The sequence below is a fragment of the Oryzias latipes genome, chromosome 6 (assembly GCF_053564925.1).
Source record: "Oryzias latipes strain Hd-rR chromosome 6, Olatipes_Hd-rR_3.1".
Classification (NCBI taxonomy): Eukaryota; Metazoa; Chordata; class Actinopteri; order Beloniformes; family Adrianichthyidae; genus Oryzias; species Oryzias latipes.
In genome coordinates, this window is record NC_136242.1 from 27,869,225 (window position 1) to 27,893,803 (window position 24,579).

Below are 24,579 nucleotides of genomic sequence, written 5' to 3' on the forward strand. Positions count from 1 at the left end.
AGGCCAACTGCTAGAAAAGCCCAATATGTGCAAGAGGTTGAAAAACAGTTTTTGTCAGTATGAAGAACCAAGCCAAAAAGGCTGGCCAAAAATTTAAGCCATCCACCCTTTTAACTGATTTTCAGAGACAGCATAAAGCCTAAAAACAAGTGGTACAGGATCAGAACCCCATAGAGCGCCAAAATCAGCTCTTGCCCAAAAGCAAATATATATTTACATTATGAGTATATTAACTTCCATTTTTCTAAATGTGTGTTTGTCTCACTCCTGGCTGCACACTGACCTGTCACATCACAGTACACGGTGTGTTGGTAGATTTTGGCTTCCTCTGGTTTAAAGACGATGCTGAACTGTGCAGTGGTGTTTGGCCATATCTCACCCTTCTGAACCACAAATATATAAAAACAATTAATTGTAGCTTAAAAAAACAAATAATGTAAACATGGTAAAATTATTGAAATTATCTCAAAGAAATTTATAGGTGAGGGATGTGAAGACACAACTTTCGACATCATTGCTTTGAGACTTCTTTATGCATCAAGAGATCCATACATTTGAATGGTCCACTTTTTTAATTGTCTGCACTAATCTTTTAAACCTAAGAAGTTTTCATTTTTACTTTTATTCTTATTAAATTCTAAAAAAAAAAAACATTTTCTGAAAAAATAAAGAACAATAAATTGTATTATTTTTGCTTATAGTCAAATTAATCTGCATTGGTGAAAAACATGAACATTGTAAATAAAGCCTGTAAAACATGAACACACCAAAGGCGTCACAGCAATGCAGCCGAATGTAAAGCTTAGGAGATGGTTCTCTGCAGCTTGGCTCCCATTCTCCTGCAGGGCTCCGGATTGCACCGAATAGTGGTGGGCCGCTGTGGAGCTAGACTCGCATTCAAAAAGCCTCTGGCCCTTCGACTCCTCCTCCTTCTCCTCCTGCAGGAGCACTGAGTTTTTCCTAGAGAAGAGGTGATAAAACCCTGAGCTATTTTTGCCATTGCATCCTTTGATTAAAATAAATAAACAGATAAATGGAATCACAACACAGCAGGGTGTCCTGTCTGATACAAGCACGAGCAGAAACATACAGGGAGTTTTTACAGTCCAAGTTTAACTCATCAAAAATGCTTTGGGTCTGCATGTATACCCTGGCAAACTCTGCTCCTCCACTTCCTGGATGGGCCACATGGTCCAACAGTACTGAAGAGTAGTGTCGCTGCTGTTAGTCAGCGATACTGTGTGAACATTTGTCAGACCAATGTAAGTCCTCTTCAGCGTGACACACTCAGGTTCCAGGTGAATGTCCAGTTCCTCACAGGATCCACACAGGCTGATGAACACATCCTCACCTGAACAGAAGGTCAAAATATCATAGAAGTTCAGAACAGGGGTATCCGTAACTTTTTTCACACGTTTGCCATTATAGCATCATCATTTTTCATTTGTGTAATGCGGCAGGTTTTGTCCATATTATTAAGCGGGTAACCACAAAAGGGCATGTTCCAGTGCAATTGTGTGCTGGTCCCAAATCTGGGTAAATGCTGAGGATTGTGTCAGGAAGGGAATCGTATGCAGAATCAAAGCCAAATCAAAAATGCGAATCATAAACAGAACTTTTATACGGAATTGGTTGTGGCCAGGGTTTACAACGACCAAATGCTGTAGGTGGAAGAAGAGGAAGACATGCAAATGGGGAAAGGCTGGAGTGTTAGGCTTATAGAAATAAGAGCTTTGAAAGTTGGGACTTTGACAGATAAACTAAAGTTGGTTAAAAGGATGTAAAAGTAGAAAAATTATGTCAAGTGTTTTCAAGGAACTACTTGGAAAGGGAGCACGACTTATAGATTAGGAGCAGGTTCAAGTTTTTTTTATCATGGAGTAGATAAAAAAATGTCAGTAGGAGAGGTTTAGTCAGTTTAGACCTTAGAAATAAAATTTAAGGCAATGTTCTTTAAAAATACAAAACAAAGAGCATACAGAGAACATAAAGCCTATATACCTCAGAGTCTTTAAATAAATGCGGCCTATTATGTTCAGAATTCTCTATCTATCTTACAATAACAAGATACAGTTATTCACACACAAAAACACACTAACTAGCAACATAAAAATAAAATATTTGTATTTATGACACCTAACAGAAAATTCTGTTCAGTAATTGAAGTTGAAATAAATGATGAAAAAGCCTTAAAGTGACTGACTACAGCTAGAAATTAGGACTTTGTGGCATTTAATCATCCATAATGTTAAACTGTTTTGATGTTTTCAGCGATCACTTTTTTGATGACTTTTTAGAGTTATTGCCTGACAGCCTGTGGCTTCATGCTGCGGATAGACTGTGGAATCTAACAGTCAAAGTTTGGGAGTTCTGCTCTTTTACTTCGAATTTTGAAACCACAAGGTTTTCTAGAAGCTATTCAGCAATTAAAGGATGACACAGGGGCAGCAATACTACAGTAGCATCCCCAAATGAGCTCACTCCAACAGGGAGACTGAGAGCAGCAGGAACCAGAAGCAAAAATAAGATGCAAAACATGGTTTTCAACAAAGCCACTAACAATAAGGGCACATGCAAATGTGACAAGTGTTTGTTTACATTCAAATCAGAAGAACTGAAGCTTTGCCCTGCAAGAAATCTTCACTTCTGCTTTGATTGCTCATATTTGTTTACCTGCATTGAAATAAAATTCCATCTAAAAGGGAAAAAAACTGTGAACACTTTTTCATTTTAGAAGCCAATACAAGCAAAACTCTTAATTCAAAGCACCAACTTTGGATATAGTCTCTAACTAATCTCTATTTACCTTTTTGGTGAGTCATTTCACTGATACAAGATATTTCCAGTGTTGGGCAATCACAGAAAACTGGGTCAACAATGACTAGAAATAAAAACTAAGATCAAAGAGACATGGTGGGTTTTCTTGTTAGAGTGCAGCTCAACTCAATGAACCAAAATGTTTTTTTTTATTTCACTGCAACTGTAGTGCTTTCACAGCCAAAAACAACTATGAATGTTTGCCATCATTTACTTTTTTTCTCACATTTTTCCGTCCAATTGAGCCCCTCGCGTTCAAACGGACCAAGTATTCCCTACTGTGAGTGAAGTCAAAGTGATGGAACTGCTGACGCATAAATGTGAGGGGTTTGAAGTTTCTCGCAGTGGGAGGCCCAGAAAGATGGAAAGATACAAACTAATGTGGACAAGTTGCTACATAAATGTTGAACGTGACAAAAACAGAGAAAAAACAAAAACTTTTTTAAACAAACCATTAAATTTTACCAGAAAAAATGAAACTATGTTTGTATTCTGACTGCAGTGTTACAGGTGATACCTATTAGTGTTATGACACTTTATGCTCTGGTATTTACACACTTAGTTCAGACAGCTGTTGCCATATAGGAGCGGCTGAATTCGTTCTTTATAACCAATGATTGATGATCAAAAAAACTTCAAAATCAAAACAAGTTTCAAAAGAAAACTCGATGAAGCAAATAGACAAATAGAAAAAAAGATTTGAGCCAGGGGTCTGCAACCTGAGGCTCTGCAAAAGATGGCATGTGGTTCTTTCAGTCCTCCTTCACGACTCTTAAATATTTGGTTTACAGTATGGTTAACTTAAGCATTCTTTGCCAATTAAATTTAGATTCTTACCATCAGGCCAAATGATAGAAAAGGGTTTAATCTACCAGATTGGTTTAAAACTAGATTAATCATAAAAGACATTCTTCTCTTCTGCTGTACAGCAGTGTCTAGTTGCTGTTCAGAGGCAAAGTTCTGATAGTAAATTATTTCTTTCCATGTACATATTAGCAAAATTAAACTAAATTTGTCATGTCTATATTCAATAGTAAAAGCAGGAAAATGAAGGCAAACCAAAGTCATAATGATAGATGCCGTGTTTGAGTGTCTTGCATTTTTAATTCATGTAAATCTGCTGCAGCAGGAGGATTTATTTGACACAGGGTGCATTTAATTTTAAAACGAACTTGTGTTTGCTGCTGTAAAAAAAAAAAAAATTAAATGATTTTATATACACATATAAATATAACACAATTATAATCAAATTATTATAATATTTAAAAGCCATTTTCTTTTTATAAACGAATGGCCTAGCGGCCATAAAATAAATTAATAAAGTTTGTTTTTTGTAATGCTGAAATGGGAATTGACGGTTCTCGCTGGGTTGCAGTCTGAGTCAGTCAAAAACTGGCCTAAATGTCCGTTGAAGGTTGCCGAATCCTTTTGGCTAATTCTTCTGCTAATTGTCTGAGGGAGTGTGAAAAACTTGCAAATAAAAAAGGCAAATTGGAAGAAAGAATGAAAGTGGACAACAGAAATATCTTGGGTCTAAGGTCATTTCATTTGTTTTTTTAACTATTTCAGATAGTAATTAAACAAAACTGCAGTTCAATAAATGTACATTTGTAGTATTTAAAAACTTAAATACAGTCTTCAGTCAAATTTCATGTGAGTTTCCTGACTTTCTCTACACAAACCTAAGTGTTTTTAGTCTTGAATCATATTGAATCCTATCAAGTAAAATATATCTGCAGGAATTAAAAAATATGATATTGTCTAAAATAATTTAGATTTGCAGAGGCATTTTATCTCAGCAGTCATACTTTCCTTTTGGATGTGTAATAAGCAACTAAAACTGTTTTAAATTTACAATACCTACAAAGCTGCATGGTTTTATGGCATGAACTATATAATGTTTTTGCATTTTGTACATAGTTTCTTTGGTCAATTCTTCTTCAAAGCAAACTAAGCTGTCCTTTTGTCAATTATTTGATACTTTCTGCATTTGACCTGTGTCCTGAGAAAATGATGAGAAAAAAACATTTTCTATCCTTTTGATTAACACCAGTTCCCTTATTTAAGCATCCTACTTTTGTGACATCTTTTAAAAACTTTAAAACTGAAGAGGTTCAATTCCGCTTTGCTCTTAAATTACCTTTTAATTTGATTTTTCCTAAATGACAAATGACAGTGAGCAAGGTAATTTTTGATTAAATTTTGATTTAAAAAACACAGTAAAGCCATTTTAAAAAACCAAAACCCAGAAACCAAAGTTTCTGGTTTTAAAAAAAAGAACTGAGATTCCAAAAGTGATCTCCAGCTGACTTTTTTAAAACAAAGATCAGAGTTAAAACCCACCGATCAATCATCCAAATCCAACACAGTCATCTCTCCCAATAATAGGCAAAAGTGTTGAATTTTTAAAAGCTGGTTTATCCCATTAGGTTTCAAGTCTTGCTTATTGAGGACTAGACAGGAAAGCTTTTAATCCATCTCTGGCTGGGCTTGAATACGAGTGAGAGGAAGTGATTAATTGGGGCCTCATTTCAGAGTAACATGAAAGATTCACTAGAACACAAAAAAACAACTTTCAATGTGACTTACTCAACTTTAAAGTACGTTTACTAAAATGTGACGAATGCAGGCAGGTACGGCACTCGCGTCAAAATGGGATTCCTGCAGTTATTACACATCGCAGAAATTTTATTAATGTTAAAGCTGGAATTCAATTTACACGAAAAAACTTTTTTTCTGAGGCTTTAAGTCATAGAGACGGAAAATCAACTCTGAAATGTAATCAGGTGAAGAAAACGCAGAAGAAAATAAAGATGAGATGGACTGATGGAAGGAAATGAGCAAGGTACCAAAAGCATTGGGATCCTGAGAGAAAAGCAATTATCTCAGAGCATCCGGATGTGATGACAACAAGTGACAGACAGGGAGAGCTGCAGCTTATTTCTCCATTTTCATCACAGCTGTCCGCCCACACTGGCTTTCATTTGAAACTTTTTCTATATGAATGCACACTTTAACTCTCTCAGCTACCTGTGATTACTGTACAGTGTGCGGAACGAGTGCGTGGGACTGTTTATATTTGAACACGTGTGTGTTTGTTTCCGTGTGACAGCTCTGCAGTCCCATTGGAGCTGCAGTCCTGTCAAAGCAGATGCCTCAGAGCTTCCCAAGAGCTTTCCATCTTTTGCTTTAAACCAACAGGAGTGACAGGGGGGGCTGCTGCTGGGTGCCATATACAAATGCAAGGAAACAAGCGAGCTGTGCAATTTCTGAGCCGTTTTCTTTTTAATCTGACAGCAAGACAAAAACTGTTAACTGTCATGTACAAAGTGACACAGCAGGCCCCAAGTCAACCTGCAGCATTTGCTGTGTGCCGAGCTGAAACGTATATGAGAGAAAGGGTGAGAGAGAAGGATAAGCATGGAAAGGTGCTAAATTAAAGATGATATTCTCGTGATGTACTGTAAGTGGTGCTCTGGACTCAGGATGGTTCTCTTGTTATCAAAACTTCATGCTGCTCAGTGCCGCTCCTGGTGCCACGCCCTCGCCAGCCCCACCTCTTCAGCCACAAAACAAAGGAAAGTCAAACAAACTGCCACCACAATCCCAGCTTTATGTTATGAACAATAGTCCAATTCACACTTCTGTCAGACATATAGTCACCTATGAAGAACACAGACGAACATTCATCCAGGTGATGCGTCGCAAACACACATGCAGAGCAAGCTGCAAAGCTAAAATTAGCATTAAAGACTCCTTGATGCTGGCTTGGGTCAGGAGTGAGACTGATCCGTTTTAAATTTTTCAAGTGCCTGAGCTGTGTTTACTGTCTTTATTTTTAGTTGAAGCAGTTAAGCTCTCAGAAAAAAAAAACACCTATTTGTTCCACGTCGAGTTTGCCACATTTCTGGGACATTAGAACAAGATCATAAAAAAGAAAAATCAGGAATTTCAAACGGACAGTAAAGAGACCCAAACATCACAATTTCAATGCTGCTACTGTATCAACAGCTGGATAGATTCATGTATGAATTATTTCAAGAACAGACATAAATTGTTTTATGCATAACTTCTGACAAGAACATGCAGAAATAATCAAGTGAAACTGAAAGTTGCCTTAAGGCAGAAAGGACGCATGAATTAATGCAACATCTAAGTTATTTCCATCATGATTCATGAGTTATTCATGATGTTCATGTCTTCTTCATGCTGTTGTGGGCTAAAAAAACTGAGCTGAATATGAAAGCCCAATTTAAAAAAAAGATCTCTCCTATAAAACTGGACATAAATGCTTGATTTCTTACTTGAATAGTCCTTAAAAACAAAAGTTGAGTCAGAACTGAAGAATGACAAAAGTGATGATATTCTAATGAAATACAAACTCCTGAACGTACTACAAGGTGACATGAAGGAGATTGATTATTCATGAATAATGGTGATTGAAATGTCTTAGTTATTGCGGAGGGTAATGTGAAGTTCTTGCCTGAAGCCATGTGTGCAATGTTTTAATTTATGTGAGTTTCTTGGAGTTTATGAGGTTGGGCACAAGAGAGAAGAGGAATTCCTCTGAGAGAGAGCCACAGTGAACAGTAAATAAAATATAGCACTGCTGTCATGAACTTAATTCTCACAGCTCAGTTCCCTGAGGATGAACTGGATTCTCATCACCAGTACTTATGATCAGAGTTTTTACATATTTGGTTTCGTAGCTCGGAGCAGAAATAAACCCACACATGAGCACTCACTTTTAGAGTCTGCCTGGAACCTTTTAATTTACTGTAAAATTTAAAGTAGGTTTATTCTTACGTGGATGAACAATTATATATGAGTTTATAGGAAACATTACAGAGCTAAGTAATTTTTTTCTAAAACTACGTGCTATATAACTTAATGTCATCATGCTTTTTATGTCCTTTTGAGCTTGTATTGTGATTTTTCTTGCAGGTGCAAACCCGGAAGAAGTCCTCCACCGTTACCAAACTCTGCTAAAGGAATTTCAACGGACAAAAAGCACGACCCTCACATATCTCCAATGTAATATAGACAAAAATACAATAGATTTGACTGCAACTATTGCAGAAATTACTTTGGCTGGAAAAGGTGAGGATCTGGGGCCATTTCCTGTTTTCACGGTGGGTGACAAACTCATGAGCTATGCAAAGGAGTGTGAATCATTCCTGGAACAACACAAAACTCTGGAAGAAAAGATAAATATGAAAAAGAAATCTATTCTTTGGAATGCTCCTTTTTTACCGTTTTGTTGAGAACTTAAAACAAATTTCATTGTGATGACACTTTGTATGCTGCAGAAGTGTATCATATTAAAGATTGTTGTTTTCACTGCTGTCTTGTTTCTCTTTAAATTTGCCACATGTTACAAGAAGTAATCAGGCCAGAATATGTTTTTACAATGCAGTTACTTCACCTTTACCAAAAAGTTAAAAACACCAAAAAAAAAACAGATTTTCATCACTGTGGATCTTTCAGCAACACAAAACCAAGTTGACATCTCCATGTTGAAATGTCAGTGATAGTAACTGAAACTGAACAAAAACTATCTTGTTTTTTGTAGTGTGCTTCTAAACTTGGTCTTAACTTTGCCATTTCTTTGTAACAAATCAGGGTTTTAAGAAAAAAAATGCATAAATGCCAGTCCACGTTCAGTGGATGGATGATGTTCCGTGTGCTAAAAGAGTTTGTTTAATCCATGCATGAGGTCGTTCTGAGGCTCAACATGCTTAATTTATTAAATAAAATGGGTTTAGTTCAACAAAACAGGAGAAGAAAAAAGGAGTTTTTATAAATGTGCATTTCATTTTGCTTTTTGCAGGCCACGTGGACAAAAATCAAGAACTAGGAGGAAAACACTCAGATTTCTGCTGTAGAGATTTGCTACAGCAAATTATATTTCACACTTGAAGTGTTTTTGTGAGCCAGCTCCTTTTACAGGCATGTTTTGCTACAAGGTCACTGCTTCAGCGCACATATTGTGGTGTTCATTTCAGTGATTACAGCAAACGGACTCATTCATGCTCTTAGTTCTGCTCCATTTGACTCTGATTACTATGCAAATTCCATTTTTGTTACTTGAATAAGTCCGTCTATGTGTGAGCATGACACACACACAATTTGACAATGATGAAAGTTGTAATCAGACAATGCACACCTGAGCAAACATTACATTCAAAATCTTCTACATAAGCAAAATGCTTAATCTGCTGGTTTGACACTTAGTTTGAGAGAAAGATGGAGAAACTGTCCCAAACCACAGAGCACAAGACGAGTAACAGTCAAATCTCTTAAAACTGATGTGATTTCACTGAAATAGTAACATTTGTTTTAAGAATATATATATATATATATATATATATATATATATATATATATATATATATATATATATATATATATATATATATATATATATATATATATATATATATATATATATATATATATTTATATATTTATATATATATATATATATATATATATATATATATATATATATATATATATATATATATTTATATTTTTATATATCTATATATATATAGATATATATATATATGATGAAGGTCTCACCTGTGTGGTAGTGCAGAAGTAGATCTTCCCGATGGTCGCCTACAGTTAAAGGATGGAAGCTAACAGTGACCTGCAAGCTCTCGCCAACATCAAGGGTCCCAAAGGAGGGTTTTACAGAGAAAGGCCTATAGAAATGAAGACACTTTTAAAAATGACATTCAATCAAACTTTTCATTTAACAAAATGTAAATGTATGTGTCCAACTAAGTTTTAAAAGTCAAACCTATATGCACCAGCTGCAAGACCTTCAGGAATGTATTTTGTTGTTTTTTTTTGTTGTTTTTTTTGTTATCCATATAGAACTAGAATTCTTTAAAAGAGTTGTGTCATATTTATGTGTAATCTTCTGATTCTTAAAATGTTTTCAGACGCTGAAACTGTGTAGCAACAAAACATTTCTTCTAGGAACATACAATGTGAAGGTTACAGGAATTTTCTGAGTTAGCATCATTGTTCTGCTGAGAACAACAGGCCTCCCTGGAGAAGATGTCATGATGTGGACATCTGCTGATCTAAAGCACAGCTGCTCAGCCTTGGTCCTCGAGACTGGCTTGTTTGGCCACTTGTACTGAACTACTCACCCACTATTTACCTGTGTCAGATCACCAGATTTAGCTAATTAAAGCGCAGAGAACTAGATCCCCAGGACCATGGTTTGGCAGTTCCGGTCTGTTCCAAAGGCATCAATGCCACTTAAATCAAAAATACAGATACTGAACTGGGAGGGCACAGTAGACAGATTTTTTTTATCTTCTCTTACATCTGAAGGTTAATATCTGTGGTTTTCAGACAGCATCTTGAATGATCATCAACACCAATGGCCTCATTTTTTGCTCCTACAGATTCTTTAGGGTTTAAATTTTTTAAGTACTTTATATGATTAAATATTCTCACACTTTAAATTCTTTTGATGACTCTAATGATAAATTTATAGTTTAAAAAATATGTAAATTCTTCAAAACGTGCAAAAATGCTTTACTTTTAATATTTGCTGTTAGTTTCTATTCTCTATTGCACGTAAAACTCATCAGTTTTAATAATCAGTTCTAATTTAAACATTTTCTGTTAGAACATATTTGGAGTTTCTAAAATATTAAGGATCTGTGCTTCTAATTGACTGCAGATTCTCGTTTACTTGAACTTAAAATCCTATTTCTGTTTTACGCTTAAATGTGCCTCAGAAAATCCCTCCCTCACAGCTGGCTTCGGCCTGTCTTGTGTCGGCTCTCACCGCTGAGTGTGCAGTTTGAACTTTGCCTGGCTGTTTCCGATGTTGCGGAGAAGGTGAGTTTTCTGTGTGAAGGCTTTCACCAGACAAATTGGGAAAAAAATCTCATCTCGAAAGTCCAAAATGGCACGGGGCCCGATAGCACGGACTGGGATCTCAAACCTCTCTCTCTCTGTTACACAGATCAGTCTGCCCTCATAGTCCTGAAGAAAAAGGATAAAAAAACATTTTTTTCATGTCTATATGTACACTTATGCGTATTTTACAAACGCTTCATTACAGTTCATGCTGCAATGTGTTATAAGAAACAAACAGTTTGGGGGAATTGTTATTAAAATAAATATTTAGCAAAAATAAATTATCATTAAAAACAAGATATTGCTTTTATTTTAGATTCCTTATTGATTAGGACTGATTATCTGCAGCTAATCAGATCTAAAACATAGCTTGACATAGCATGACATGAGGAAAATTTGCGATTTGCGATATTAATGATCAATATTGCGATGACGATATTATTTGAGATACATGAACAAACAGCAAAACAACTAAACACATCATTTCCATGTCACTGCAACAGTTTAATTTAAAAAAGATTCAACATACCTTAAATTATACTCTAAATGACCCTTGTTTACACAGGAGGCGCGCATCTAACATAAAGGGCCCTATCCGATTGGTCAAATGCATGAAGGAATTTATCTGATTCGGTAACCATATATCGACATTAAAGGTTACCATTTATCGCAATTTTTGCCGTCCTTTGCAATATGTATATTGCACAGCTTGATATCGCGATAATGATGAATTTGTGATTTATTGTGTAGGCCTAGTTTTACATAATCAGACGGTCACTAAATATCAAGAGAAACAAATTTACTAATTTCAGGGCAAAAAAGAAAATATTTGGAAGAGGACAAGAAAAATTTTCATTTGAAGTCATATTTTCATCACATTAAAAAGGTTGCTACGGTAAGATAACCAATAAATAACTTTAATATGTATATTTTTAATTTAAAGTACAGGTGTTTAATTTGACACATGGAATATATTTAATAAATCCAAAGAAAAACTCTGAAAATCAGTAGAGGCATTTCAAAGGGCTCATCAACCTTTTAGTTATTCAATTTAAGCTCCTTTAAACTCCTGACGTTTTAGACTTTAGTATTTTGCACCTAAAGTTTAATTTGGACCAAAGTAATCTTTAAAAACATCACACTAGTAAATTTACAGTTAAATCAAAAAGGCATGCTCCAAGTCTTTTAGAAACTTTTAAAATCCATGGTGATATTGAAATGTTAAAATATTTCAGGGTTTTCATGACAAGATTGTATGATGTAAACAGTAATAAAATAAAAAATGGATTATTTGCAAACATGTGCAACTTAATATCCCTTCTTTATTTTTCAGCTGTTATTTTTTTGTGTGTAACTACAAAAGGAAAATATGAATCAGTGATGTGAATCATGTAAAAATATGTTTTAAATAACTCAAAAAAAAAGATCTAAGCAAAGCAGCATTCTTATGCAATTTCATATGAGAAGCCGCTCAATACAAGTAAATGTACGGTGGCCCAGAAGGGTCACAACACAACACATTAACTTTACACACAACACATTAACTTTACACACAACACATTAACTCACAACACAACACATTAACTCACAACACAACACAATAATTCACAACACAACACATTAACTCACAACACAACACAATAACTCACAACACAACACATTAACTCACAACAAAACACATTAACTCACAACACATTAACTCACAACACAACACATTAACTCACAACACAACTCATTAACTCACAACACAACACATTAACTCACAACACAACACAATAACTCACAACACAACACATTAACTCACAACACAACACAATAACTCACAACACATTAACTCACAACGGAAGTAAAGCTGCAATGAAAGTGCTTTTATTGTGAAATTTCCACTGGGCTGAGTGGCTAACTGCCTAACAGAAAGTAACGTCACAGTGAGCTGTGGAGGGAGCATGATTTTCTACAAGAGAAGCTAGCTGCACCGTTGCCAGATTGGGCGGTTTTGGGTGTAAATTTGCGGTCAAAAATGCATAATTTGGGCGGTTTTAAGGTCGGTTCAGCGGGTTTTTTCCCACTTATGAATATATAATAGAGGCCTACGTTAGGCCATGTGGCTTTTGGAGTTCTACTGAAGCTCGTTGAACGGCAGAGCTTATTGGACCGGGCTCTCATCTAACCTGTTGTTGGGGGAGTGCAACGCCCCGCCTCTTAGAAATTGTGTTCATTAAAGCCTGACAGTGCGATCTCTCCACATTTGTGTGTCAAGTGTTGGGGACCGCGTGCGTGTGTGAGAGGAAGAGGGAGCGGAAGAAAGGAGAGGACCGCGTGCAGGGACTGGGAGGGTGTGTGGGTGGGTGGGGGGTGTTGGGGACCGAGTGAGTGTGAGAGGAGGGGGCTGAAGAACGGAGCAGAGAGGGGTGCGGGTGCAGCGCGGAGGAGTTTGCGTTAACATTGTGTAGCTTCTCTTGTAGAAAATCATGCTGCCTCCACAGCTCACTGTGACGTTACTTTCTGTTAGGCAGTTAGCCACTCAGCCCAGTGGAAATTTCAGAATAAAAGCACTTCCATTGCAGCTTTACTTCCGTTGTGAGTTATTGTGTTGTGTTGTGAGTTAAAGTGTTGTGTTGTGAGTTAATGTGTTGTGTTGTGAGTTAATGTGTTGTGTTGTGAGTTATTGTGTTGTGTTGTGAGTTAATGTGTTTTGTTGTGAGTTAATGTGTTGTGTTGTGAGTTATTGTGTTGTGTTGTGAGTTAATGTGTTGTGTTGTGAGTTAATGTGTTGTGAGTTATTGTGTTGTGTTGTGAGTTAATGTGTTTTGTTGTGAGTTAATGTGTTGTGTTGTGAGTTATTGTGTTGTGTTGTGAGTTAATGTGTTGTGTTGTGAATTATTGTGTTGTTTTGTGAGTTAATGTGTTGTGTTGTGAGTTAATGTGTTGTTGTGTAAAGTTAATGTGTTGTGTGTAAAGTTAATGTGTTGTGTGTAAAGTTAATGTGTTGTGTGTAAAGTTAATGTGTTTTGTGTTAAGTTAATGTGTTGTGTGTAAAGTTAATGTGTTGTTGTGTAAAGTTAATGTGTTGTGTGTAAAGTTAATGTGTTGTGTGTAAAGTTAATGTGTTGTGTGTAAAGTTAATGTGTTTTGTGTTAAGTTAATGTGTTGTGTGTAAAGTTAATGTGTTGTGTGTTAAGTTAATGTGTTGTGTTGCGACCCTTCTGGGCCACCGTATAAATGTCTTAAAAACTTGAGTTGATTAAGCCTCTTTATGTCATTTTATGTTCTCTTCTGTTTACCTTGTTCTCCTTGGGAGTGAAGCCAACAGTGAAAGTTATACTCATTCCTGGGGCCACTTTGCTGCCTGAATTGACTGGACCCACTACAAAGAAGTCTTCTGACTCCTGCTGTTCCAGTTTCACATGCCGTAAAACCTTAAGGAGAAATATTAACTTCATCAGATGGAAAACAAACCAAAGGAAAGACATAGATTCATAAAGATGTGTTATTCATGACGCCCCTTTTTTCTACACTTCTCCTCCAAACCCTCATGACCTTTTCAAACATTCAAACAAACACATGGGGTTTCATAGTTTCTTTGCTGCAAATGTCAGAGCGAGCGCTGTAAACTCCGAAAATATCTTTGTTTCACACCAACCTTTGATTAAAGAAAGTTATTCTTTTCTTGATGAGGTTTGTTATTGATATTGTTGCAATCTTGATGAACTCACCTTGTCATTGTTGAGGAGGATCAGCGGCAGCTTATAAGTCTGTAATGGAGTAAAGTTCTGGAAAACCAGCTCTGAAGGGAAGGGCTGGAAAAGTGGTCTCTCCATGTGAATCAATGAAAACTGAAAAATAACAATAACAAATAATAGAAATAAAGAAAAAATTGATATAAAAACAATCGAAGAAATCTATCTTTGATGCTTATGCATTTTAGAAGAAAAATAAAGAATACTACATGTCTTAATGGTTTTTTTAGAATTGTGTATGGTAGTTTTTCAATTTTCTGAAAACTTCCTTTTTGCATAATGTATAAAAGTGAAAAACTGCAGTACATTTTTTTGCCACTTATGACTCTGAGGCTAACAGCTAAAATGTGCCTCCTTTCAAACTGAATGTCAAATGTTTAAGCTATAGGGATGCAAACACATCCTGCTGGGGATCAACATTTGCATATTCAACACTTAAGCAAAAAGAAAATTTTTAAATAAAGAAGACAAGGTGAAAATGCGACAAGTGTGGCTGCTACTGATGATGAGGGCATCTCTTCATTTCAAAGACATTTGTGAACTTTTGATGGAGTTTCTGCTTAAGCCTTCAGCTGAAGTCTGCACTGAAACTAATGAGTCACATTGTTTGCCCTCTGACCATCAAAAAGCACCTGCTGACTCAGGAGGAACAGCTCTGGTACAAAGTTGGAGGTCTCACAGGTCTGGTCAGGTCTGTCATCATCAGTTTATTGTCATAGAGCTGTCAGGACAGAATTGTCCCCGTTTTCTCATTACATTATGTTGAGATTAAAAATGGTATAACAGAAAAACGAAATGCAGCTTTTAAAAAATTATTTAATTGTTTGAAAGATAAAAGCTTTTAAAACTCGAACAACACGATGTAAAAGTAAATGCATTGCAAACTATTTGAATTCTCCAAAGATTTTTTTTAGACATTCAATTTTTTTTCTTCCAAATTGTTTTACCTTCTAAGCCTTTCTCAAAAACAGCACAGTCAAGAATTTTTTGTCTCATCAAGAGCAAGGGCCTAGAAATCAGGAAGGTAATATTAAAATTAGTCTAAATAGACAATAGAAAAACTTGTCTTTAGACTAAAAAAAACTCAAATAAAACTTAAATATAATGTTTGTTTGAATTTTAATGATTTTATTTAAAAATTCAGTGTTGACAAGTTAGACCGGCATCCATCGTTATTGTAATTGTTTTGGGTAAAAAAAATAGTTTTAGAATTTATGGGGATTTATTAGGATGGACCAACCTGTAATACGATCATTTTATTCACATTTTGTTCAAACAAAAGTATTTCTACTTATTACACTAGTTTTTGTCACTGTAATCAAAATAAACTCCAATAAGGTAGATAAAGGCTCATAATATATATATATATGCCATAGTTTGGATTTCTCTTCCTTATTTTTTACTTCCTTTTTTGTTTCTGTCATGTTTCAGTTCTGCTTACTGTTTTATTTTAAAGGTTTTCTGAATGTCATGGTTTTGAGTTTCACTTCCCTGGTTCCAATCTCTCCTGATCGTTTTCACCTGTGTCTCGTCAGTGTGTTTGTGTATATATATATAATATATATATATATATATATATATATATATATATATATATATATATATATATATATATATATATATATATATATATATATATATATATATATATATATATATTAGGCCTGCACAATATACCGCAAATTTATCGTTATCGTTGCAAATTTATCGACATCAAGCAGTGCAAAACGCATACCGCAAAAGACGGCGATAATCGCAATTAACGGTTACCTTAAATGTGCTAAAACAAACTCATGGCAGCTTGAAATATTGAACAAATGAAATAAATCCCTTTATGCATTTAACCAATCGGAATGACCCGTTTACGTTGTTGATCAATCAGATGAGCCCTTTGATGTTTGCCTCCCACGTCGACGAGGGGCATTTGGTGTATAATTTTTAAACTGTTGCAGTGAAATGGTAACGATGCGTTTGGTTGTTTCGCAAATTATATCGGGTTTTCCTCATATCGTGCAGCCATAATATATATATATATATATATATATATATATACATATATATACATATATATATATATATATATATATATATATATATATATATATATATATACATATATATACATATATATATATATATATATATATATATATATATATATATATATATATATATGTATATATGTATCTGGGACATTGATGAGCAACACCGGAGCACCACAGGGAACTGTACTATCGCCTTTTCTCTTCACACTCTACACTGCTGACTTTAATTATGCATCTGCAGCTTGTCATGTCCAGAAGTATTCGGACGACACTGCTATTGTGGCGTGTGTAAAGGGAGGGGATGAGAGTGAGTACTGGGAGCTCATCACCAGATTCACCTCCTGGAGCAGGGACAATGGTCTTGTGCTGAACACATCAAAGACCAAGGAGATGATTATTGACTTTAGTAGGAAGTCCTCCCACCAGCCAGTGATCATCGATGGAGGGGGAATCGAGGTGGTTGACTCCTACAAGTACTTGGGTGTGCACCTTGACCACAAACTGGACTGGTCGGAGCAGGCTCATGCTCTGTATAAGAAAGGGCAGAGTAGGCTGTTCTTCCTGAGAAAGCTGAAGTCCTTTGATGTATGTACTGACATGTTGCTCCTCTTTTATCAGTCGGTTGTGGCGAGTGCTGCCTTCTATGGGGTTGTATGCTGGGGTGGCAGTATGACCATAAGGGATTGCACTTGGACAAACTGATTAAGAGATGTGCATCTGTGATCGGGAGGAGGGTGGACTCTCTGGGATCTGTGCTGCAGAAGAGGATGAGGGCTTTGACTCAGAGCATCCTGGACAATCCCAGACATCCCTTGCACAACACGATGTCTGGTCAGAGGAGCTCACAGAGTAATAGGCTCCTTTCACTGCGCTGCAGGACAGAGCGCTTTATGAACTCATTTGTCCCTACAGCTATCAGGCTGTTCAATGAACCTGCCTGATATGAAATGATATTATTTTGTGAACTGTCTTTTTACTGTTGTTTGTTGTGTGTGGTTTGCTACCGGAAACCTGAATTTCTCCTTTGGGAGATTAATAAAGTTTCTTTCTATCTATCTATCTATCTATCTATCTATCTATCTATCTATCTATCTATCTATCTATCTATCTATCTATCTATCTATCTATCTATCTATCTATCTATCTATCTATCTATCTATCTATCTATCTATCTATCTATCTATCTATCTATCTATCTATCTATCTATCTATCTATCTATCTATCTATCTATCTATCTATCTATCTATCTATCTATCTATCTATCTATCTATCTATCTATCTATCTATCTATCTATCTATCTATCTATCTATCTATCTATCTATCTATCTATCTATCTATCTATCTATCTATCTATCTATCTATCTATCTATCTATCTATCTATCTATCTATCTATCTATCTATCTATCTATCTATCTATCTATCTATCTATCTATCTATCTATCTATCTATCTATCTATCTATCTATCTATCTATCTATCTATCTATCTATCTATCTATCTATCTATCTATCTATCTATCTATCTATCTATCTATCTATCTATCCATCCATCCATCCATCCATCCATCCATCCATCCATCCATCCATCCATCCATCCATCCATCCATCCATCCATCCATCCATCCATCCATCCATCCATCCATCCATCCATCCATCCATCCATCCATCCATCCATCCATCCATCCATCCATCCATCCATCCATCCATCCATCCATCCATCCATCCATCCATCCATCCATCCATCCATCCATCCATCCATCCATCCATGTCTTGTCTCTGCCTTCCTCTGTCCATACTCTCATATCCCTTTTGTCTGCTTACCACAGTGAGTTTTGTTTTGGGTTCCCTGCTCAGCAGCGCTTTCTGTTTGATATTAAACCCCTTGCCTTGGAACCGTGTGCCTCCAATCTCGGCATTTTTTGTCCTTAATGCTCATCAATCCGCGAATCTGACAATAAACCATTTACTTAGAACTAGCACAAAATATAACTTATTTGGCCTAATACAGTTTTTCTCAGTCGCTTTAGTACAATTCTCAGATCAGAAGGAAATTCAAAAAACTATTTGTTCAATCTTCACATCATGATGTCACTTGTGCACATCATATAAGCAGTTTCTCACTTCTTTGAACAAGTTGCAATTGCTTTGGTACATCCATGCAAATAATTAAGTACAATTCTCTGCTCTTTGTTACATTATCAATTGTTTATGTCATGTTGATCAAAATTTATTATCTAGTTCACTGTGCAATAGTCTTACTCCTCAAAACACCTAGTCATTAGTTCATCGTATAAGTCATTAACTGCAAAATGGTTTACCAAGTTGTCATAATGTGACAAACATATTTCTATACATCTCCATTATATGTTTTTGTCTAAATCTGTTCTGAATTGGTAAATTGCTCTCAGGTGACTTGACTTCCTCTAACAAAAGTGCATCTCATTGACAGTGAATAGGCAAGTATATACTGTATATGGCAGAAGCACAACACAATGTTCTATGTCTGACAATGGAAGGACAAGGAATTGGGCGGGGTCAACAGCCAGAGAGAAGAAGAAGAGGAAGAGTAGTGAGGTTGCGTGGTGGAGGAGTTAGGGGGCAAAACCGAGGAAGAGGCCGAAGACATGTACGTGTTCCTGATGAGATGCGGATGGAGTTCATTTCACGCTACTGTCCTTTCCTTAACCCTATTGAAGAATTTTTCTCAGCATGGAAATGGAAAGTTTATGATCCCCAGCCACATACACAAATGACCCTCCTGGCTGCCATGGATGCAGCGTGTGATGACATCACGGCAGACGTCTGCAGAGGCTGGATAAGACACTCTAAAAGATTCTTTCCACGCTGCATTGCAAGAGAGGATATTCGCTGTAATGTGGATGACAATGTGTGGCCTAACATACAGGAACGACAAGAGGTGTAGGAAGACCACACCAATTCCTACTGCACTGCCTGTACTGTTGTACAGAATATTGTCCTATCTTTTTTTTCCCTTTGTGTTACTGTTTGCAGTGGGGGTTTTCTATGTTGGTATGACATGGTCTGTCAACAAATTACAATATGAACAATAAAAGTGTATATGTGAATCTTGTCCAGTCTCTTGCAATCAAACAGAAAAGGTGTAACTTACATTTTACAATAATTGTCATCAAAACTTTAGCCATAGTTTACATCAGAACCTCCCTCTAAAGTACACAGTTATATTGACAACATGACTAAGTAATTTGACTGTCTTGTTCGTAGACAATGACAGAAGGACTTGACATTCTGATGGCACTGACATGTTCAATGACATAAAAACTTAGTTTTGAGAGATGAACTAAAGATTTTGAGCAAGTTACAGGCTTTTGCAAGAAATCCATAGTGTTTTGCTGTTTGTACAAATTGTTTTGAGAAATGCACACACGTATTTGCAAACTTCAATTCTGATCTGAGAATTGTACTAAAGCGACTGAGAAAAACTGTAACATTCAATTTTGACTAATTCCAACTAGATTTTGATTTATTGTTTTAAGATTTCTTGTTAAGTAAAAATTACTTGTTGCATAGACAAATAATTGTATTACTTTTTAGGAACTTTAAGTTAAATTTAATTGTATTTATATAGCCCAATATTGCAACACAGTTGTCTCCGGCTTTACTAATTATGCAAAACATGAAATCAGTCATAAAATACAATAGCTGTTTGCTAAACTAAACCAAATAGACTAAACTAAACTGGGCATTCCTCCCCTTGGACCTTCCTTATCAGGATGGAAAAAGTCCTAAAAAAAATGCTTCCAGGAAAAAAAAAGAACATACCAAACAAAAACACTCAAAAACAGAAACACCTCAATTTTCCTCGAATAGGACAAATGTTCTGTGGACTGAAATAACAAAAGGTAACTTCCTGAAATCCATGAATCTTGGTACATTTGGAGTAAAACAATTTCAAAGAAAAACAACAAAATTACGTGGTATTATTTTAATGGTGAGGAGTTTTAGTATATCAGTTTTAACTTGAGTAATTAAGTTTAAGAGGAATTCATTTTCTCACATAAAACCAAAGTGATTTTGTTAAAAACTGCATGCTGCTCGCAGTTTGTGTTATGTTAGGTTAACTATCTTTTACAAGTGTCAAAACAATACAAAAAGATTAACAATACCCAGTTCTGTCTATTGTTGAACGACCTGAAATTATTTTTTTTGCTTTTCTAACAAATCTGAAAGTCAGAATATTAGTCAGTGCTGTCAGTGTTATGTTTCCCATTCAAACTGTATTATTAGCTTCTAGGACTCAGTTCAGGCTGTCATGAGCCATCCGTGGCCTTTTCTGCTGCATTCATGACTTGTAAAGCTCAAGTCAAAAAAACAACAATGACTTGCACTTACTTTTTGATGAAGGGTGTTGCTCATGTCAAACCACTCGAGAATGCGTGGTGGGTTCACCTCTGTGGTGTTATTCAGGCGTTCCTCTGTGGACTGCAGCATGTTCTGGATGAAAGCTGATGGCGTTACCTGAAAGGCCACATCATTAATAGCCGCTAACAGTTTCTTTGCTCTCTTTTTGAAAAACTTAAAACGGCAAATAAAAAAGTAAAAAGCTCAACATTTGACAGCTTTCAGCAACGACCATCAGCTATTTAGTAAATACTCATTGACATGTTTGTTTGTTTGTTTGTTTGTTTGTATAGGGAAATTAATTAAACTGCAAGATCACCTGCACATCTGTTTTGTTTCAGGATAGGGTAAGTCAGAAGAGAATTTACCCTGAACTCATAATGAATAATGCATCAGGAGGTTACAGTATATGCAAAATTAAACAGCTGACAGATAGTGTGTATTTATAATCCACTTTAATATATAATTTAACAACAACAAAGTTGCTGAAATAAACAGAATTCCGTCGGTAAGCAAGTTGAAAAGTGTTGTGAGCTGTCCTAGGTTAAATGTTAAAATATTCAGAAAGGCAAGTTAAAGACAGAGCTGTTGAACATTTTTCCTAAGATGTAAATGAAACTAAAAATTATAATGCAGTGATGAAAGTAATACGTTTAAAGGGTGGGGTTTCAAAGGATAGCAGAAAAGACATAAGAAATAATATAACTATGCAATCCTATATTAAATAATCAGCATTGCACAATAAGGCTACTGAAGCTTAAATTGCAGTCAGATACATATATTTAAAGAAAAAAACAAATAATACTTTAAAAGCATGAGGCAAGCTACACTAATGTTACATCATGAATATTACTAGGAATTTATTAGGTCTTATTGCTATAATTTGGTCACTTTTTCAATTGACAAAGCAAAAACAGCAAAGCATTCTCACCCGTCTTGGTTTGTTTTCCTTTGCAACCACTTTATATTGACAAAGCAAAGATGCCTTGTTCTGAAATTGAACTGCTTTCATTTTTGGCAGATGTATGCCAGAATCTTCTGTAAGATAAAAAAAAGGCACAAAAAAGTATTGCATACATGAATTAAAATAAATGTAACTTTGTACCGTAGATATAACAGCCACTCTGAGTAACCGAGGGAGAAAGGAATCTTCAAAGAATTACAGAGCAAATTAGCTCAGTCCCTCTTCACTGTATTACTACTGATTTTGACAGAATTCAAAGTTTATTATGGCACTTGGATCTTTGGAGAATAATGAAAGGAGATGATTGCAGTTTTTGAATTCGATGACAATTAACAGAGCTGAAGAGAGTTGCATGTTCTGAATTGAATGATAAAATTAATCAGATACTCAAAAAAACTTTTATTTAATTTATCATAAAGAAAAGTTGTTTATTTGCATATTTGAGGACATTTGATTGTGATGGTGTTGCTATGCTGCTTCTTTTCAAGTCAAATTAATTTTATCAAGAAAAAAGAAGAAGAAGATTCACAGATAATATAAATTATATTTGATTAAAACCTGTGACTTTTTCGGAGAAGGAAGCTACGTTAGTGCTTTTTCTAAAATGTTTTTTAGTCTATTTTATTTAACCTTCAGTTCTGTGCATTTACATGTACACTCGTTGAAAACATGAAAAAAAACCGCACAAAAAAGCCAGTAAATGTTAGCATGTAGCTTTTTGTGAGGCTAAAACAACAGCTAATTGTACACAACGTTCACTCCATATTTGTCAGCCCAATTTCGCTGAAGACGTTGGACGCAGTTTTTTTCCCCCACAAATACTTCTTTTTTCCCCCACAAAACGTTTATTATTTTCCCAACAATATAAATAATCCTTTCCCCTGAAAATAAATTATAATTTCACACACAGAGAGAGAGAGAGAGAGAAAAGAACCACTAGCTTTGGAGGATTACAATTAAAATTTCGAAGTCTAAAAACGTTTTGTAACCCTTAGCCGAAATAAACAATATTCTCCGTGAACTTATCGGTTTAAAATAACCTTAAAAAGGATTGTTTTCTTTTTTTAAATAATAGTTTGTCGAAGAATTACCGAGATGTGACCGAACTTCTGCCATTCTTTTGAGGACGCCCTGGTGTTCGTTGCAGTATGTTGCTGTGGCAACGGACTCACCTAGATCCCAGTAAAGCGCTCTCTGATTGGCTGAAAAGGCTTGAACCCTCTGAGGAGATGGAGTGATTGGGTTCGTGCTTTTTATTTATGTTACTGTTTTTTTTTCTTTTAAATTCCTTTGGACATAGGGCTACTTTCTCTCTATCGAAAGATTTAGTGATTTTAAAGCTTCAAAAACATTGGAAGTTTACCAGTAAAGGCATGATAACCTAAACCTACATATTACAGCACTGTATGATATCTTTACATTTACATACATATTTAAGTGTAGATGTAATACATTTATTTTGATCATCCAAACATAAATCCAATTCCTGAAAAATTTAGCGAATGTACAGTTAAATAAAAAAAAGGTAGACTTGATAAAATATTCTCAGTGCTGCATTTAGGCTAAATATGTGAATGTAGAATCCAAAAGTTATATGGTAAATTTAAATCTTAATTAAAAAATGTAAATATCATTGCAACAAGAATAACCCACAGCTCTGAACGGCAGACTGAAACTCTTTGACCACCTAGAATGAAGAGTTTTTTTCCCCAGAAATAAGTACAATTATTAAAAATGAAAAAGCCCAAAATTTGAACATTTTAGAAGCCCCTTAAAAAAACTTTAAATTTACTCTTTCTTCAATTTTAAAATAAAGAATGCTGATTAAATAAATCCAGTCTGGGATGATGTAAAACTCTCCATACAGGCTAGGTCTGATGAGTCTCAATTTCTGTTACAACATTCGGATGGTAGGGCCTGAATTTGTCGTCAACAACATGAAAGCATGGATTCATCCTGCCCAACCCTTCAGGCTGATGGTGTAATGGTATGGTAGATATTTTCTTGGCAAACTTTGGGCCCCTTAGTACCAGTTGAGCATGATTCCAACACTACAGCCTAAGTATTGTTGCTAACCATGTCCGTCTCTAAATGAAAAAGTGTACCATCTTCTGATGGCTACTTCCAGCAGGAAGAGCTGGGATCATCTCATCTCAGATTTGTTTTTTCTTGAATATGACAATGAGTTCAGTGGACTGAAATGGTCTCCACAGTTACCAGATCTCAACGCAATGTTTCATCTTTGGGATGTGGTGAAACAGGAGATCAGCATCATGGATGTGCAGCAGACAAATCTTCAGCAACTGCATGATGCAATCATGTCAAACTCTGTGAGGAATGTTTCCAGTACTTTGTTGAATCTATGCCCCCAAGGATTAAAACAGTTTTGAGGGCAAAAGGGGGCCCAACGGGTGATGCTAAGTTGACCAGCATCAGTTGAACATGAAAAGTTGAACACAAACGCTTTCAGCTCTGTACACTACAGTAAATTCAAGTTGTTTATTTTTAGATCCTGAACACAGCTTTACAGCAGTTTTATTTCTTTTGAGGTCACGGGATTGATGGACTTGTCCAAGTTACTGTTGGGTGAAGGCGTGGTACACCCTGGATAAGTTGCCAGTCTGTCACTGGGTACACAATCAGTCCCACACACTCCCACACTTAGGGACAATTTAGAATAACTACCGGTAGTTAATGTGTGTTGAAGGAAGTCAGAGTGCCCAAACATGCACTGCTGGAAAA

At 35.7% G+C, this 24,579-nt stretch overlaps 1 protein-coding gene across 3 annotated transcripts in view; it reads right to left on the minus strand.

The window, feature by feature from the left end:
* hydin (HYDIN axonemal central pair apparatus protein) overlaps positions 1 to 23,042 on the minus strand; it is an 86,470-nt gene extending 63,428 nt beyond the window's left edge. For 2 of the 3 annotated variants that reach the window (XM_023955964.2, XM_078948935.1), the window contains exons 1-10: positions 22,929 to 23,042; positions 21,805 to 21,911; positions 20,865 to 20,990; positions 14,424 to 14,543; positions 13,992 to 14,126; positions 10,634 to 10,833; positions 9,403 to 9,527; positions 1,150 to 1,351; positions 768 to 960; positions 284 to 383 (exon numbers count right to left, since the gene is read on the minus strand). In XM_023955964.2, coding sequence (XP_023811732.1) covers positions 284 to 383; positions 768 to 960; positions 1,150 to 1,351; positions 9,403 to 9,527; positions 10,634 to 10,833; positions 13,992 to 14,126; positions 14,424 to 14,543; positions 20,865 to 20,990; positions 21,805 to 21,911; positions 22,929 to 22,953 — 1,333 coding nt within the window. In that variant the 5' untranslated portion in view covers positions 22,954 to 23,042. The remainder of the gene's footprint in view (positions 1 to 283; positions 384 to 767; positions 961 to 1,149; positions 1,352 to 9,402; positions 9,528 to 10,633; positions 10,834 to 13,991; positions 14,127 to 14,423; positions 14,544 to 20,864; positions 20,991 to 21,804; positions 21,912 to 22,928) is intronic. The other variant, XM_078948936.1, reaches the window with a different exon arrangement.
* Between the last annotated feature and the right edge of the window lie 1,537 nt (positions 23,043 to 24,579).